The sequence below is a fragment of the Pocillopora damicornis genome, chromosome 14, assembly GCF_964200805.1.
Source record: "Pocillopora damicornis chromosome 14, jaPocDami1.2, whole genome shotgun sequence".
Classification (NCBI taxonomy): domain Eukaryota; kingdom Metazoa; phylum Cnidaria; class Anthozoa; order Scleractinia; family Pocilloporidae; genus Pocillopora; species Pocillopora damicornis.
Window position 1 is genome coordinate 4158023 of NC_142683.1, and position 19396 is coordinate 4177418.

The 19396-nt window shown below is 39.7% G+C and overlaps 1 protein-coding gene, 1 long non-coding RNA gene and 1 pseudogene across 2 annotated transcripts; 1 reads left to right on the forward strand and 2 right to left on the reverse strand.

Annotated features, from left to right (window-relative positions):
• Positions 1-2165: 2165 nt before the first annotated feature.
• On the forward strand, positions 2166-9753 carry LOC149034079 (uncharacterized). The gene is made up of 3 exons (XM_089193417.1): positions 2166-2250; positions 3355-5325; positions 5566-9753. The coding sequence occupies exons 2-3, from the start codon at positions 3368-3370 to the stop codon at positions 9617-9619; spliced, it is 6012 nt and encodes a 2003-aa protein (XP_089049543.1). The 5' UTR covers positions 2166-2250; positions 3355-3367; the 3' UTR covers positions 9620-9753.
• Positions 9754-10273: 520 nt separating this feature from the next.
• On the reverse strand, positions 10274-11727 carry LOC149034080 (sterol 26-hydroxylase, mitochondrial-like; annotated as a pseudogene).
• Positions 11728-17193: 5466 nt separating this feature from the next.
• Positions 17194-17479, reverse strand: LOC149034081 (uncharacterized). Its single transcript, XR_016182824.1, has 2 exons — positions 17347-17479; positions 17194-17243 (listed from the first exon to the last, which is right to left on the reverse strand). It is a non-coding gene; the product is annotated as an uncharacterized LOC149034081 (long non-coding RNA).
• Between the last annotated feature and the right edge of the window lie 1917 nt (positions 17480-19396).

Here is a 19396-nt window from a genome sequence, read left to right on the forward strand (position 1 = left end):
TGTTATTAATGCCAGAAGGAATTTGATCATTTTGCATTATCTGAAACTTAAACCTCTCTACACCTCACACTACACATCAGTATCTATATTCTCCATATTTTTCTCTGTACAATTCCTCTGGTACTGACAAGGAGAATTTGTTCAATAATCAAAGGTTCTTAAGATGGTGATCATTTGCCTTGTTCTCGTTATCTTAATGAATGACTCAGGAGTATTATTGTAAGGCGAAATTAGATGTTGGTCACTCCCAGGGTTGAAAGAGCTAAAAACACAAATATCTACATAAAAAGCTATTGAATACCTATAAATTCCCTTGTCATGAAAACCTAGCAATCCCATCAGAAATCTTAAAGAATCGTCCAAAAGTATCGATCTGAGGCTCGGCACCCTAACGTGCTTCCTCTAGCTCGCTCCAGGCTTGTCTCCGCTTACATCGAAAAGTCCTGGAGGCTGATAGACGGTCTATAGGAGAAGAGAAGAGAAAGCTTCCTTCCTTAACGAATTACTGCAGGACAATTAACATGAGAGCAAATAAATTCATTTACCTCCTTGCTTCTTCTCCAGTTGTTGGTGCATACATTAGAATAACGCTCCACAAATAAAAGATTGTCCTGCACTTGGTGTAATAGAAATCCTACGTAAATCGGCCAACGACAAGCGGACAAAATTAATAGGTAATTGATAACACTTAAAGGACCTTTCCTACTGGCGCTTACGTTTGGCCGCTCAGCGGGCCTGGGGAAGAGAATGACTACGGAACCGACAGTCGAACAGAAATAGACAACCACATTTTATTGGCTGCCTGATATGACTGACGTATGACGTATGTTGCAAAAACTCAAACGACGAAAAGAGATGGCTAAAATTATTTCCTTAGCAGGGCACTTAAGGCTACAGGTTGTGGTAAGTACTGTCTACGAAAACAACTAATTCACTTCCATTAATTTGCCTTGACATAGACTAAGAAAAACATTTTGGCTTGGAGCATCGGTTTTAAGAACTGCTTCAAACCTCGTTCAGTTATGAATGATATGATAAATGACTTGGCGGAAGATAATTCTGATATGTGCGATAGAAATTGAAAGAAATTAATAAGCAGCAAAGTCGGTTTAACGTTCCCCATCTAGACCCACCAAACATTGACTACATTCGACGAATTAACAGGTATTTTAACCGACACTGGATATAAAGATTTCTTTCAAGCTATTTTCTCTGAAGATTAAATTCCGACATCCTCCGAGTTAGCCGAAGGGCTATCTACTAACGCTCCAGCCTCGAGCAGAATTCCAAGCGTTATGTGAAAAATATTAATTCCGATTTTCCGTTACAGAAGCTTAAATGAAATTCATTTTGTTTCTTCCAATGAAGGAAAGACGAGGAGAGACGGATAATTGTTATCCTACTTTTGAAGCGGTGCCATCTGATGAAAATATATTTCAGTTTTGTACGTCAAACTTTTTTACCGATGACAGATGTGAGCATGCAAAAATGAAACAATTCACTTTGGTTGCAGGTAACATCCGGTCTGCGTATACACTGAACCGTTTGATTTACTCAAAATTACAAGACTTGTTACATTGCTGAATTGGAGCTTCTGTCTTGAAACGGTAAGCTATTTGTGTTCGATGTCTGTCTCTTCATAAGCTGTTCATTTTCCAGTAAGTGTAATTTGAGTCATCGAGGACAAAGTTGGTAAATAAGAGGAACGGCTGGGTTGAAAAGTGTTGTACCCTTAATAGACAACACATTGCTGTCTTCGTTTATCTCTTAAGGGTGTTCATCTAAATGAGACGGAAATATTGTAACAATCACGTGATGTCACGATCGAGAGGATTTCGCTTTCTGTAAGTGAGAAATAATACCTCTTTTAGGGAGGGGAGGGAAAGGGAATTTTCGTAAGAATGTGCAACATCGGTCATCTATTTGAGTTTACATATTCTCTTTATTCGGGCAAACGATTTAAACTTGAAAAGTAGTGCACCGAGCGATCACACGAATTATCAAAAGTTAAAAATTCTATTTCTCCTAATATTCTCGGGCCTTGTCATATTGACCGAGTGAATGGAATAAAGTTCTTACGGTTTCCGTAGCTTGTTGCTTCTCCATCCCTGTCGCCAATTTCTATTCTAACATTTCACCATGGATTTTTTTCTTCTTTTTTCCAGGAAAAAGCTGACCTCCTTCGAAAGATCTCATAAAAGTCCCTTTACCTTCATCAAAATGAATAAGGAACGTTTCTAACTTCAAAAGGTAATTTGCATCAATGCTGACTGTTTTAGAAATTCAAACATCAATAGTATCGTTATGAAAGCTTCAAAAGAAAATTATCGTAGGAATAACAACATTAGCAGCATATAGAAATCTAACTGTCACCCCCCTCTTTGAAAAAAAACATCGACAAATAATGCGTCTTTTACAAGGATTTACACAATCAAAATCCAAGATCATCAAATGAAGTGCATATCGATTATGTACAGACAATTATAATAACCACTCCATAGAGTGCAGGACCTTTACACAGAGGTAGCTAATATCGACCATTCTCCGAACTCATGCAAAACCTGTGAGTCATAATACATAGTTAGGAAAAAGATCAAAGAAAACCTACTTACTGATTAAATTTCTAGGAACGCTAACTTGTTGCAAGGAAATGCGATTATTATTAAGATATGGGCTGGGCAGTTTAGAATTAGCAGTAAGCAGTACGATGTAACACGAGCTCCCTTGAGAGCCCAATAAATCGCAATTGTTGAGAGCATTGCTCCTTCTTACATAATTGAATTTAATTACTGTAAACTAAATATGAATCAGCAGATCAAATGAAACTTGTTGTATTCTGATAGGTAGTTGAATTTCCCAGTTGATCTCTGATCTGCGTGATTCGCGTGACAGTGTAACGAACACCCCAGTAGAACAGACGGCAAAGGCGTGTTCCTCTTTGATGGACGATGTAATAAAAATCCATCTGCGAAAAGAGAGGCTATAGTCCAAACTCCGTAGAAAATATGTATTAAACTTGTCAGATGAACCACAACATTTGGCTAAGATAAAAACTCCGAAACTTCTTAAAAGTCATAACAAAGGGTAAGAGAACGAAAGCTCAAAAACAATTAACTCAACTCCGTTAAGACAAGCAACAAAATTACGCGAAAAATGTCCACGTCAGTTGTCCAGTGTCAAGGTTAGAGTTCTTTGACGTGATTTGCTAATTGTGAAATCACGTGCGCCACGCGTGAATGCAAAAAGATTACAAGGCGGCGAGAGGAAGATAAAAATTGAAATTTGAAAAGATTTTCTACAAACAATCCGTGTTTAAGTTTTCACTAATTTCTTCTTTTTTTCCAAACTGAAAAGAAACAGGGTAAAGATGGACAGCATAAAAGAAGCTTTATCAGCTATCTACATAGCTGTAGTGGTCGCCGAGTTCCTTCGCAAAACTGGTCGCGTGTTGCAAGCCATCGAGGTATACAAGGAATGTTTGATTATATTACACAGTCAGGCGCGGGCTATCGATAGTTCATTGGACAACTTAATATTCCGAGCCATCTACAGGAAAATAATCCGTGCTTACCTTTATATAAAGGATTACCCAAGTACAGAAAAATACATCAAGGAACTCCTCCTATACTTGGACTTTAATGACACCGCTGAAAAAGGATGGCTACATTTAAACCTTGCAGAAATACTTCAGGTACAAAATAAAGTAATGGAGTCCTGGAAATTTTACGAATCAGCAACCAAAATAATGGAAACGATGGGAAACATACATGGCCAGGCACTATGTTATGCAAAGCTCGGAGTAATGTTGCAATCGTATAGTCAATATGACAAGGCCCGAGAATGTCATGAGAAAGCACTCGCTATCAAAATAGAAATTGGTGACAGGGAAGGAGAAGCAAGAAGCTACGGAAACCTAGGAACTTCCTTCCAATTACTAGGTCAATATGACAAGGCCCGAGAATATCAAGAGAAAGCACTCGCTATCACAATAGATATTGGTGACAGATATGGACAAGCAACAAGCTACGGAAACCTAGGAACTTTGTTCCAATCACTCCGTCAATATGACAAGGCCCGAGAATATCAAGAAAAAGCGCTCGCTATCAATATAGAAATTGGTGACAGGGATGGAGAAGCAACAAGGTACGGAAACCTAGGAACTTTGTTCCAGTCACTCGGTCAATACAACAAGGCCCGAGAATATCAGGAGAAAGCACTCGCTTTCAAAATAGAAATTGGTGACAGGAATGGAGAAGCAAAAAACTACGGAAACCTCGGAACTTTGTTCCAATCACTCGGTCAATATGACGAGGCCCGAAAATATCAGGAGAAAGCGCTCGCTATCAGAATAGAAATTGGTGACAGGGATGGGGAAGCAACAAGCTACGGAAACCTCGGAACTTTGTTCAAATCACTCCGTCAATATGACGAGGCCCGAAAATATCAGGAGAAAGCGCTCGCTATCAGAATAGAAATTGGTAACAGGAATGGAGAAGCAACAAGCTACGGAAACCTCAGAACTTTGTTCAAATCACTCCGTCAATATGACAAGGCCCGGGAATATCAAGAGAAAGCACTCGCTATCAGAATAGAAATTGGTGACAGGGATGGAGAAGCAACAAGCTACGGAAACCTCGGAACTTTGTTCAAATCACTCCGTCAATATGACAAGGCCCGAGAATATCAAGAGAAAGCACTCGCTATCAGAATAGAAATTGGTGACAGGGATGGAGAAGCAACAAGCTACGGAAACCTCGGAACTTTGTTCAAATCACTCCGTCAATATGACAAGGCCCGAGAATATCAAGAGAAAGCACTCGCTGTCAGAATAGAAATTGGTGACAGGGATGGAGAAGCAACAAGCTACGCAAACCTAGGAACTTTGTTCCAGTCACTGGGTCAATATGACAAGGCCCGAAAATATCATGAGAAAGCACTCGCTATCAGAATAGAAATTGGTGACAGGCATGGAGAAGCCACAAGCTACAGAAACCTAGGAACTTTGCTCCAATTACTAGGTCAATATGACAAGGCCCGAGAATATCAAGAGAAAGCACTCGCTATCAAAATAGAAATTGGTGACAGGAATGGAGAAGCAACAAGCTACGGAAACCTAGGAACTTTGTTCCAATCACTCGGTCAATATGACAAGGCCCGAGAATATCTGGAGAAAGCACTCGCTATCGAAATAGAAATTGGTGACAGGTATGGAGAAGCAACAAGCTACGCAAACCTCGGAACTTTGTTCCAATCACTCGGTCAATATGACAAGGCCCGAGAATATCTGGGGAAAGCACTCGCCATCGAAATAGAAATTGGTGACAGGTATGGAGAAGCAACAAGCTACGCAAACCTTGGAACTTTGTTCCAATCACTCGGTCAATATGACAAGGCCCGAAAATATCAGGAGAAAGGGCTCGCTATCAGAATAGAAATTGGTGACAGGAATAGAGAAGCCACAAGCTACGGAAACCTAGGATTTTTGTTCCGATCATCCGGTCAACTTGACAACGCCCGAGAATATTTAGAGAAAGCAATCGCTATCAGAATAGAAATCGGTGACAGGAACGGAGAAGCCACAAGCTACGGAAACCTAGGAACTTTGTTCAAGTCACTGGGTCAATATGACAAGGCCCGAAAATATCATGAGAAAGCACTCGCTATCAGAATAGAAATTGGTGACAGGCATGGAGAAGCCACAAGCTACGGAAACCTAGGAACTTTGCTCCAATTACTAGGTCAATATGACAAGGCCCGAGAATATCAAGAGAAAGCACTCGCTATCACAATAGAAATTGGTGACAGGAATGGAGAAGCAACAAGCTACAGAAACCTAGGAACTTTGTTCCAATCACTCGGTCAATATGACAAGGCCCGAAAATATCAGGAGAAAGCACTCGCTTTCAAAATAGAACTTGGTGACAGGAATGGAAAAGCATCAGGCTACGGAAACCTAGGAACTTTGTTCCAATCTCTCGGTCAATATGAAAAGGCCCGAGAATATCTGGAGAAAGCACTCGCTATCGAAATAGAAATTGGTGACAGGTATGGAGAAGCAACAAGCTACGGAAACCTTGGAACTTTGTTCCAATCACTCCGTCAATATGACGAGGCCCGAAAATATGAGGAGAAAGCGCTCGCTATCAAAATAGAAATTGGTGACAGGTATGGAGAAGCAACAAGCTACGGAAACCTCGGAACTTTGTTCCGATCATCTGGTCAATATGACAAGGCCCGAGAATATCAGAAGAAAGCACTCGCTATCAGAATAGAAATTGGTGACAGGAATGGAGAAGCCACAAGCTACGGAGAACTAGGAGCTTTGTTCCAAGCACTAGGTCAATATGACAAGGCCCGAAAATATCAGGAGAAAGCGCTCGCTACCTATATAGAAATTGGTGACAGGAATGGAGAAGCCACAAGCTACGGAATCCTAGGATTTTTGCTCCGATCATCCGGTCAACTTGACAACGCCCGAGAACATCAAGAGAAAGCACTCGCTATCAGAATAGTAATTGGTGACAGGAACGGAGAAGCCACAAGCTACGGAAACCTAGGAAATTTGTTCCAATCACTCGGTCAATATGACAAGGCCCGAAAATATCATGAGAAAGTACTCGCTATCAGAATAGAACTTGGTGACAAGAATGGAAAAGCATCAGGCTACGGAAACCTAGGAACTTTGTTCGGATCACTCGGTCAATATGACAAGGCCCGAGAATATCAAGAGAAAGCACTCGCTATCAGAATAGAAATTGGTGACAGGAACGGAGAAGCCACAAGCTACGGAGAACTAGGAACTTTGTTCAAATCACTCGGTCAATATGACAAGGCCCGAGAATATCAAGAGAAAGCACTCGCTATCAGTATAGAAATTGGTGACAGGAATGGAGAAGCAACAAGGTATGGAAACCTAGGAACTTTGTTCGGATCACTCGGTCAATATGACAAGGCCCGAAAATATCAGGAGAAAGCACTCGCTATCAGTAGAGAAATTGGTGACAGGAATGGAGAAGCAACGAGGTATGGAAACCTAGGAACTTTGTTCCAATTACTCGGTCAATATGACAAGGCCCGAAAATATCAGGAGAAAGCACTCGCTATCAGAATAGAAATTGGTGACAGGGATGGAGAAGCAACAAACTACGGAAACCTAGGAACTTTGTTCCGATCTCTCGGTCAATATGACAAGGCCCGAGAATATCAAGAGAAAGCACTCGCTATCACAATAGAAATTGGTGACAGGAAGGGAGAAGCAACAAGCTACGGAAACCTAGGAACTTGCTTCCAATCATTCGGTCAATATGACAAGGCCCGAGAATATCAAGAGAAAGCACTCGCTATCAGAATAGAATTTGGTGACAAGAATGGAGAAGCAAGAAGCTACGGAAACCTCGGAACTTTGTTCCAATCACTCGGTCCATATGACAAGGCCCGAGAATATCAGGAGAAAGCACTCGCTATCAGTAGAGAAATTGGTGACAGGTATGGAGAAGCAACAAGCTACGGAAACCTAGGAACTTGCTTCCAATCACTCGGTCAATATGACAAGGCCCGAGAATATCAAGAGAAAGCACTCGCTATCAGAATAGAAATTGGTGACAGGAACGGAGAAGCCGCAAGCTACGGAAACCTAGGAAATTTGTTCCAGTCTCTCGGTCAATATGACAAGGCCCGAGAATATCAAGAGAAAGCACTCGCTATCACAATAGAAATTGGTGACAGGAAGGGAGAAGCAACAATCTATGGAAAACTCACAAGTTTGTTTATCTCACTTAGCAAGTATGCAAAGGCCGACGACTATCTTAAGAAGGCAATGGCAGTTAGAAAGTGTATTGCTGATAGAAGCGGAGAAGCAGAAGATTACAGACACCTTGGTCTAATCTCTCTTAAGCGTGGTGAATATGACAAGACTCAGGAATACTTTGAGAAAGCCCTTACAATTGACATGGAAATCGGTGAGAGAGAAGGAGTAGTACTCAACTACAACTATTTAGGTTTTTGTTTCCAATCGCTTGATAAATATGACATGGCCGAAGAATACATTAAGCAGAGTCTCCTATTAAGTAAGGATATTGGAGACAACTTGAACGAGTTTCACTGTCTTTGTCATCTATCGGTGTTAAAGGTGTCACAAGGTCATCTTGAAGAGGCTTCTTCGTATCTTTTTCAAGGCATCCAAAAGTTCGAAACTTTGAGAGGTTTTCTTAAAGAAAGCGATCAGTTTCAAATATTTCTTTTAGAAGAGCACGGCTCCTTTTCCTACAACTTGTTAAGTAGGTTGCTTTCTTCCACTGGAAAGCCGCAAGATGCCCTTTACGTCGAAGAGCTGAGAAGGGCAAAAGGCCTGGCCGACTTGATGGCAACTCAGTACTCTGTTCAAGAGCAGATCTCAAGCGATCCACAATCTTGGTGTAGCATTCAAGGGATCATCACAAAAGAAGCAGACTATGCATGCCTTTACATTTCGGTTGGTAAAAATGAGGTACGGTTTTGGATCATTAAAGCAACGGGAGCTATTCATTTTTCAGAAAAGAAAGTGAACCTGGACCAAAACCAGGTGACCGGAATAGTCCCTGATTTAGATGAGTATTTTAAAGAAGCCTTCCGCAGTTACGCCATTTTACCAGCACAGAAATGCGAAGATCGATCTTTAGATGACACCGAACTGATGTCACTTCACTACGACAACCGCTCAGTCCTGCGTGACTATGATGCCGAAGATTTCAAAACAAGTCTTCACTTGTGTTACAAGATAATCATCGCTCCTGTGGCCAGTTTACTGAAGCAGCCCGAGATCATAATTGTCCCTGATTCCTGTGTGTACCAAGTGCCATTTGTAGCCTTGGCTGACGAAGGAGGCAAGTATTTATCAGAGACATGCAGGATTCGGCTGATTCCCTCTCTCACGACTCTCAAGTTTGTTCAAGACAGTCCTCCAGACTATCACAGTCAGACCGGGGCACTGATAGTGGGTGACCCTGTGGTTGGAAAGGTGATTCACAAGGGAAGGCTCAGAAATATAGCACCATTGTCGTGTGCAAGAAAGGAAGCAGAGATGATTGGAAGACTTCTTGGGGTAACGCCTTTGATAGGAGACTCCGCGAAAAAGCATTCTGTACTCCAATCGATGAAGTCAGTGAGCCTGATACACATTGCTGCCCATGGTGATGCAGAAAGAGGGGAGATTGCTCTTTCTCCTGAGCACCCTTCCCCACTCCCACCTTTTCCTCGAGAAGAAGATTATCTTTTGACGATGGCAGATATTTCAAAAACTCAGTTGCGAGCTAAACTAGTGGTGCTTAGTTGTTGTCACAGTGCTCGTGGACAGATTAGAACCGAGGGAGTTATTGGAATTGCCCGAGCGTTCTTAGGATCCGGAGCTCGTTCAGTGTTAGCGGCACGATGGGCTCTGGATGACACAGCCACAGAGCAGTTCATGACTTGTTTCTACAAACATTTGTTCCGCGGTGTAAGCGCCAGTGAATCTCTCCACAAGGCCAGGAAGTGGATGAGAAATAACGGCTTTGACAAAGTTTCTCAATGGGCGCCATTTATGATCATGGGCGACAACGTGACATTTGATTTTGGAAATTGGCCGGTGCCTAGCGCACCTTAAGAGCCATGACTTTGATAACACCTCTGTAGCAGAATGAACTGAACTTAGTAAAGCTCGGAACTATTTAATTACTAGCCTGTAGAAAGAGGACGCCATCTGCGAAGGACAACTCGGACCGATACACGAAGGAAAGCATTTCTGTAAAATGCTCCTCAGATCTCTCTCTTTATAAGAATTCCGAAGTTAAAAAAACTCCAATTTTTTTTTTGAGTCGCTCATTTCGCCAAGCAAAGTATGACAATTTTTAGGTTTCGAACACAATTAGTTCGTCAAGGAAAGAAAAATTTTCATCGTTTTTCAAAGGTGATTAGCTACTCAGTTCAAGAGACTTTTAAACACATGTGTGACTTGGAAAATAAGTTTTTTCTAGGCTTAAATTTTTGGAAATTTCTTGCAAACCTTTTGTCGAGAAATATTGTGGTTTAACATGCCAAAATAAAGACATTTAAAGAAAAGAAAAAATAGATACACATGTATTATAATGAAAACCCTTGCATTCTCATAGATACCTCTGTAATTCTATCAATTTAACCCTTTAACCCCTAAGAGTGACTAGAATCAAATCCTAGAATCAAATCCTGAATCAAACATTAAGGTCATGAGAGTAATAGAATGATCCACAAGTACAGGAGCTCTTGATTATTAGGCAAAATCTCCTTGTCAGCACCCTTGGAAATGTCTAGAAAACGGTATGGAGAATATGCATACTGATGTTAGGGTGTAAAGGATTCATCGATACCCCTATGCGTAGATACCGTTGTATCCTAACACAGACTCTTGTATGCTTATAGATACTTTTGTATCCTCATTATCCTTCACTTTCCCTCTGCTGCCACTGTTTCGCTCCGTTTCATCAAGTGAACGTCTCGAAAAGGTTCATTTATTACCAAAAGAAAATTTATGTAGGGGATTGCACTTTGTTGACCAACAAACTGCACTGTAACAGGTCTGTCACAAATGGTTACCCCTCTCATGAACGGTTCCACATTCTCTGCCTCCGGTGAGTAAGAGATGTCAAACTGCTGCACGATTCTGGCCATCAGCAAATGGAGCTCTAACTCGGAAATACGTCGACCGAGGCACATACGTGTTCCGAATCCAAATGGAAGAGAAGCGAAAGCTTTTGCTGATTTGATTCAAGCGGTATCTTTGTTTCGCAACCATCTCTCCGGTTTAAACGTTTCGGCATCTTCAAATATACTCTCATCTCGCCCCATTCGATGAACAAGGAACTCAACTTGAGCAGTGCCCCCAGGGATATGGTAGCCCCCTAATATTATGTCTTCTTTCGGTCTTCGAGGGATAGCAGAGAGAACAGGATATAGGCAGAGGGTCTCTCGTAACTAGGCCCTCGGGTATGGCCTACGAGAGGGCGTTTCCGACGTTGCAAAGGTAGAATTTCCTACCAGGTCATCCTTCGTCAGCTTTCCGCTAGCCAGAGCCAGCTCGGTTACGCTCTGTTTCCTTTGATGGCTTGCATGACTTCTCCTCCAGTTCCTTGATTCTTCTCCCGATAAATAGTTCGGCGTAGTCGTACATCGTGTCAAAATTATTGAAAAACTTTTTAAATTTCTGGGTCTCGTAGATCTTGTAAAACCAAGTAGGCAAAAACCGACCTCGAACGCATTCACCAGATATAATCCGACGGCTTTTATGAAGGTCTGTTCCTCTTTGATTATTTCCTCTTCAAGACAACCAAACCTTTTGTCAAACAACATCTCCGCCACAGACTCAAACGACCATTTCAAAAGTTAATTATCGAGTTCACAAACTTCGTTTTCTTTCTCTGACCCACTAGGCTCTCGAACTGATGATTGTAATCGGTGAGTAAAATCGCCGATAATTTTATTGAAAACCGGAGTATAGTCGGCTACTTCTTTCGGTCGAAGCATTCTTTTGCTCAGGACGCTTCGTAGCTTGTACCATTCTCCACCATCGGCCAAAAAAACAAAAACAAAAATTTTTTCTTCCTTTTCTCCCGGTAGAAATTTAGAGACGGAAACTTAATAATGTCGACGCCTGGTAGTTTGTTGCAGAATACTTTCACATATTTCTTGACATTTTCTGCTTGGATTTCATAAAATCGCTTTCCAACGGGCAGACCTTTCGTTCCCACGAAGAACGTTCAAGCTGTTACGAAAACTGGAAGACGGAGCGGACCTGGATTTCTGAAAAAGATTCTGTATTTGGTGCATCTTCGACTGAAATGGACAAAAGAGAACACATTGATGTCGACGGCAGAAAACCACGGAGACCATGGTTTTGTTTGAGCATGAACAAAATGAGACAACGAGAGAGGGATTACTTTTCGTTCTAACAATAAAGGCTATCTCAAAGAACTTCAGCTATCATAGCTCCGTAGATGAAAGGAATCATTCGCACAAGTATGGAACCTGGATTTGACGTAGCGAAGATCAATAAGATTTTGATAACTAGAGAATGGCTACGCACTCCACAGCGGGGTAACACAACGGGCCAACTCAACAATTCCATCCAAGGTTCACCAATACAGTGGAGTACTTCAATAGCGACAACATCAGTTAAGCTAAAGTTTCAGCAAACTTGAGCTACACATCTTGTGCGTATAAATCAACATAACTGAAAGGCACAAGACAGGGAAATTTTAACTTGAAATTGTCCACACATTTTCGAAAACTTGCATAAACCTGAAATGGGTCTTTTTAGACAGCCCACTTCTTATGGTTTCTTTGTTATCTATGGATAAACCTATAACTCATTTAGCGTTGAGGTAGATAATAGTTTCACTGGAAACTTTGCCCCTTTATCGTTGTTCTCACCCCAATTTTTTTTTTAAGGTGGTCACCTAACTTTGTGAACGCTGTTTGTATTTTTCAGTAACCAGCTGCCGCTAGCTGAGAAGAGACTAATAAGTTTGTGAGCGAGGTTATTCATCAGTGGTTTTGAGAAACTGTTGTGCGTCGTCGGCGGGAAAGTGGGTCAAAGTGAAACAATTCGTTGGTTATCTAAAACTGTGTACGCTGCAGCGAATATTTGAAAGCTGAGTCATTTCGAACATTAAATTCCTATTAAATTCCTATTAAATACCTGATTAAATACCGGATTAAATACCTGAAGGATTTTCAGAAGCGTTATCCTCTGCTCTATAGTCTCCGCCCACACCATCAATCTGGACAGCCTGAATGCCTGGTCACTGTGCACTAACCCTCTGTGTTCACCCAGAAGTTTCTCAACCTCATCTTCCAACTTGAATCAAAATTAGAGAATAATATATTTTGGGTTAAAAAATAAATTGTAATAATAGTTTTATAAAACAGCGAAAAAGTTGCCGCAAATTTCAGTTGCAAATTTATATCATAGACATCAATTTTCAGTCTGGTTTGTGAAATAATATTGGATTTCTTCTATCCTTTTGTTAGATCACGTTTTCTAAACCTGCCTCAAATTTGACAAAAGAGGTGACACATTTTTAGGCCAAAGGGAGTTTCCATTTGACAGGTTCCGTGTTTGCTTTTCACGTCTCCTCCTTGGGGAGCTTGTGATAAGTGGGGTTGCTTAAATTGAGAAAAAACAGAAAAGCCTGAATTACGAAAAAAAAAACATGTGACCTTAACCCTTTACAGTCTAACATCAGTTTGCATATTCTCCCCACTGTTCTCTAAACATTCCTAAGGTGCTGATTAGGAGAATTTGTTTAACAATCAAGAGCTTCTTCCATTGATAATCATTTCTTTTATTCTCATGACATTAACCCTTCAACTCCCAAGATCTGATTGTTAATTCTCCTCCCTAGCTGCTAAACATTTCCTTGTAAAATTAGTTACAAGAATTTGATGCTAGATCAAGATAAAAACTTAAACCTGATAAGTTCGAGTTTTCTCATTATTGCTTTACTGGATAATGTAACGATATTAAAGAGAGAAGTTCTATGTTCATTACTTCTGGGAGTTAAAGGTTAATGCATAATTCAGGGGTGATATTTTAAGGAGAAAGTAAATGCTGGTCACTCTTAGGGGTTAAAGGATTTAAGTATGGCTGTTGATGTGTTTTCTTTCAGTTTCCTGTCAATATATCTACAGTAGATTACTTCAGGAAAAGAAGTGAAAAGCTGGCTTTATGAACCATAATATAAAATGGTAAAATGGACTGAACAGTTACATTACCTTTTGAGTTTCACAGTCTGAGTCACAGCTGTAGTTGATAGACTAAGACAATTAAGTTCCCCTTGTAGGTGGCATCAATTAACTACACAAAGAAGAATTTTAAAAAGCTATAACTCATTAAGTGACAAAATCATATAATATTATGATTTGTCTACCTCCATGTTTCATACTTCAATAAAATATATAACATTTCAGCTAAAAGGAAGGGCACTGTTTTTAGAGGGTGCTTACTATCCTCATGTACTGATTCCGCTATGGTTGCAACTTAAAAAGTTGTAAATAAAGTGGCATAGAAACAGGTTTTCCTTGTATCCCTATTATTTAGGAAAGTAAGGGAGGAGGGGGAAGGCACTTCTTTTAAGATGGGCAATTATGGCCTACTGGAATGGACACTTATTTGGGAGAGAACTTAGAAAAGGTTAAGATTTCCACTCCTTACCTCATTGGCTCTCAATGTCATGAAATATTAACTGTAGTGACTTCTGTTTTCTCTGTCATAGTGCTCTGCTCTCTCCTGGAAATCTTTGTAGTTCATGACTTCTCCACAGTACTCCATAACAAATTAAACTGGTTCCTCAACAGTAGTGTTAGAAGAGCAAATTTTTATTAAGCATCAAAAGTACTGAAATCTGGGATTGTTCTGTTTTAGCTTTACTTTGCTCTGTGATTGGTCCAGAAAATGTGTGCCACTCTCTCAACCAATCAGATGCACTCTCTTGCATTTTCCTACACATTGGGCAATTTTGTTCGTTTTACTTTGAGTTCTCATTGACTCTTCAGGGTATTTTCCTTTCCCCTGATTGGCCGACATGATTTCCTTCACTGAAATCAGATTTTGGGAGTTAAAGGGCTAAAATACCCATTATCTTGGTTGGCTGCTCTGTTGGGCTTATTGCAATCACTCTTTATTTGGTACTAAATTACATACAAGGAGGCATGCAAGTGCATTGCCAAGATCTTTTGGCAACTCATTTCAGCTGGAAAATTCCTTTATGGTCAAATAAGCTACAATTTATGTCTTCATAAGTGCATTATAATGAGCCACCACTCAACAATTTGTCATGTATCCATTATTTCATTTTGCCTAAGTGTTTAACACTTAAGACAAAATGAAATAATGGATACATGACAAATTGTTGAGTAGTAGCTCATTATAATGCACTTAGGATGACTTAAATTGTAGCGAGGATTCCAACTCAGATCTGGATGAATCAATGGAAGACATCACACGTTGTCTAACCCTTTTAAAGTTATGAGAACTCGCTATTCTGAATAATACCAGAGAGCATTACAGGAAGCCTACGAGTGTTATGATGAACACAATAAACACACCTTTGCTAATCTTAAGGCTGAACCTGACAATCCCTTTGACAAAAATGCAATCGCAGTACATGTAATGTCTTCCTCAGACTATGAAAAAGTTGGCTACTTACCCACTGAATTAACAAGACTTGTACATTCCCTACTTAAGGATCCAAAACTGGAGGTGACAGTGAAGCAAATCAAGTTTTGTACTATGTTTCTTATGATTGGTTTTTGCTTAACAATTGAAAGTTCTAGAACTGGTCTTTGAGGGAAGCCAGTGATTAAAGCCAGCAGCAGAGTAAAGTGATAGGAATTAAATGTTTACAAAGAATGAATCTTGCAAAATGGCAAAATTAAGGAGTTCTGTTTAATTTATGCTAGTAGTTTCAATGAGAAGGATAGCTGATTCATGTAAAATTTCACTTGCATCACAGGCATGGCACTGTCTGGTATAGGATTATTGACTGTTCAGACATTTGTGCAATACAAATCATTTCATAGCATCACACGTGCAATAGCCTTTTGGCCTTCCTTAATTGCGCTTATTTGTTATGGCTTTGGCTATATAAGTATACAGCTGTACAAATAATTAAGATGTTTCCAGCATAGTTAGGGTTAATAAAAATATTGATTAATCTAGTAAGTGTCACAAAGTGATGCATAACTAATGACAGGGCTCAAAATAACAGCCGGCTACCGGTGGAAGCCGGAACTTTTAGCACACCGTAAGTACTAAAACATGGAACGACCTAAAACCATCTAAAACCACCTAGGTAGTTGTAGGTGGTTGTTGAAATTTTTGAGGTGGTTGTAGATGGTTGTAGGTGGTTGTAGGTGGTTTTAGATAGTTCCATGTTTTAGTGCTTACGTTTAGCACACTTGTCAGCGATTTTTCACCGAAGAACTAGAATTCTATCGAAAATATTATGCTTATTGATCGTCCAACTGAAGTAAAAGTCGCTGCCATGTTATGGTGAACATTTCATATCAGGCAATAAAGCAACTTAGAAATGTTTGTAATTGTGAGGAACAGCTCCCCACATCCACAGTCGGCCAACAGTAAGCCGACTGTTGAAGAACTGTCAGCCGACAGTCGGCCAACCATCGCCCAGCTGTGGGCCCAGTTCTTTTCACCGAAAAAGATGGCAAACTCAATTTCTTATTCATGTACAGTAACATGAAGTGTAACTTAAATTCCGGTATTTCTCGACTTTACAGTAAAAGTAAAATAGCGGACAAAAAGCTCTCCAAAACAAATTTGTTTGATGATCGAGATTCTAAACCAGAGAAAACGGAGAGTCCTCTTAACTTTCTCTGTAAGTAAGAATAATTTAAGGGATGAAATTAGGGTCATTATTTATTTATTTTTCGATCGTAACTGAGGTCAGGTCAAAATTAAACCTTGGAAACATTGATTTCAATCAAGATTCATAAAATTATTTTGCAGCGCGCACTGGTATTACAACTGACGTCAAAGATGCAACAACAACCTTGCAGCCAGTAGCAGGTAATTTAATGTTAACAACTGAGTTGAGAATATAAATTGGCCACTGTGAAGGGTAAAAATTCTGCTCTGATAAAGGGCTAACACTCGAAACGTCAGCTTTTTTAGCCTTTACAGTGGCCAATTTACGTTCTCAACTCAATTGTTAACACTAAATTACCTGCTATACTCTCCTACTGATGCAGCACCACAGTTTCTTTAGAAACTTACCCACTTTATTCACTTGTAGCCGATACATTGATGTCTAAGGGCTCCAGGGGTTTTATTCTTCTTTCAGTTGCTGTCCACATCTCAGAAATATCTCTGCTTAAGTTCTCTATTATTTTTAAAGAGAACACCACATTCAAAAAGAGCATACTCTGAGTTTCACATCTGCTTTCGTAAAAACTTTCATCTTATGCAGGCTCAGGCTTGTCAACTTATGATATTAGTCTCAGGGAAAATGAGAAAAATTTTGAAAAAAAACCTAACAGTATTGTGAGAAGAGAACACTAAATCTCAAAAGAAAACACGCTGATGGCCAGAGGATGACAGAATTCCTAGAACACCCTTGTACTCTTAAACAGCAATGTCGCGTACCCAAGTGTTGGGATTACGTTGAGTGTCAACCACATATACACATCCGTCTCATTCCAGTTTTTATTGAGTACGACGTGTTACAATGCGGTGAAAACTAAAAGGAAATTTATGATTGCGTAATCAGAAATGATTCTATGGAAATTACAAATGAATGTAACGATAAAAAAAAGGCGATTAAATGTACAAAGGAAACTCACGTTTGATCCTGCGTAAAAAGGGTAAAAGAAACTCCGTGGGAAAGTGACTCCAGTTACTCCGAAAACTCCAATAACTCCGATAGAAAACTCTAGATGGATATACTCCGACAACTTACTCCGACGCTCCGATATGTGATACTACCGAGATTATGTAAGCAACAGGCTTTAAACGTGATAGGCGGCTAATAACACGATCAAATACGCTCTGATAAATGATTAAAAGAATGAACAATGAAACGATAATAGAATTTAAACGATAGTAAATAATCACACAAAACAAAACAGTTCAGTTCATTTCAGTTCAGTTCGCTTGCTGAACGTTCGTCACAAGCAAACAAAGTTATATCAATTAATTTGACTGGTAGAAAATATTTTAGGAGTAACTTGGAAACTACTTTATACTGAGTCAGTTGTCTGTTCCAGAGACTTGACCGGGGCAGAATCTGAACCTCTCCAAAAGCGAATCATGTGCTTTGGCTATGAGGTAATTCACTTTCCAGTTTTTAAACTTGGAGTTTTTTATATATCAAGGTAAGAGTAGTAATGTCACCTGTGGATGCTTGATTTCTATTAATGACAAACTGTAATGAAAGACGTCTTTTGTTTTGGACACTTTTCACTCGAAAACTTCGTGCTACAGTACCTAGATCTGACCTAGTTTCTGTGCAAGTTGATCATGTCTTCAGGATTTCTTTCTTCTCAAATTGACTGAATGCTACTTCTATACTGTGTGTTTTTTGTTCTGAGTATATGTCCAGTTTTAATAATGTTTTACTCTCAATTGATTTCTCTGTAGACTTTTTGAAACAAGTGGAATCACTGTACAGTGAGTTGAACTTAAAAGGAAGAGGTGCATATGATTCACTTCTCTGGTTATCCTTTTCTCTTAAGGGTGACCAACAAATTTCTTTTTACATTATCAGAACCTTGTCAACCAGGCAGGTGAACTGTCGAGCTGAAAATTTTCATATTTTTTTGCTGGTAAAGCTGATAAAAATCTCTGTGAAGTAACTTTAAATGAACTATGCCAGGCAGTCATCAAGACAACAGACAGCTGATCCCATTAGATCAAAAAATCAAAACCTCTTTTTAAAATGCACTATGGTGGACAATGATAAAAGCTACCTGGGTGATCATTAAAATTTCCAATAGTTGTCTTCTATAGATAGAACTGCTGGTGCTCATTCTAGATTTGGAGCATTCTAGAGTGGCTCTGACTCATTTTCATATCAAACCCTACAGTTTGCAGGCACCACACATACCTTGTGCGACCACTTTGTGGTTAAACACTTCCCAACCCACCTACTGGAGGGTGAGGGAGGTGGGATATGTGTTCTCACAAAATTGTGTGCATGGTTGCTACAAGCCTTGACCTTTCATTATTATTATTTTTTTTAATCAAGAAGGTTCTCCTTTCATATATCAATCTTGATACATGTTAATGAGTTTGTCTCAACTTGCAGTAACATTCACACAGGCTCCATGTTGAGCTCTCAGCGACTCAATAAAGTAATGGCTGAGGTTAGTTAGCAAGTTTTCAATTGAGTATCATTTTAGTTATCCAAGTTGCATTTTGCCCTGTGATTGATCTAGAAAATTTGTTCCACCCTCTTAGCCACTCAGATGTAAACCAAACTTGGTCATTTACTTTTCCTACCCTTTCAGCAGTTTAGTTGTTTTTCCTGTGAATTCCCATTGGCTTATAATGCTGTTATTCTATTTTTATCTGGCCATTGTGGATAGTTTTGTTTGAGCATAACAAATAATAACATAACACTAATTGGGTACAAAAATTTGGTTTGTTTTGTTCGAGATGAAAACAGAACAGACACTTGAAAACACTTAACCCTTTAACTCCTAGAGGTGATTAGCATGAAACTTCTCCCTATAATATCCATACATTATTCATTATTCAAACTTATCAGGTAGGAGCTGCTATCTTGATTCTAGTCCCAAGTTCTCATAACTAATTTACAAGGAAATGTCTGGCAGCTAGAGGGGAGAATAAACAATCAGATCTTGGGATTGAAAGCTACTTTTTGACCGATAT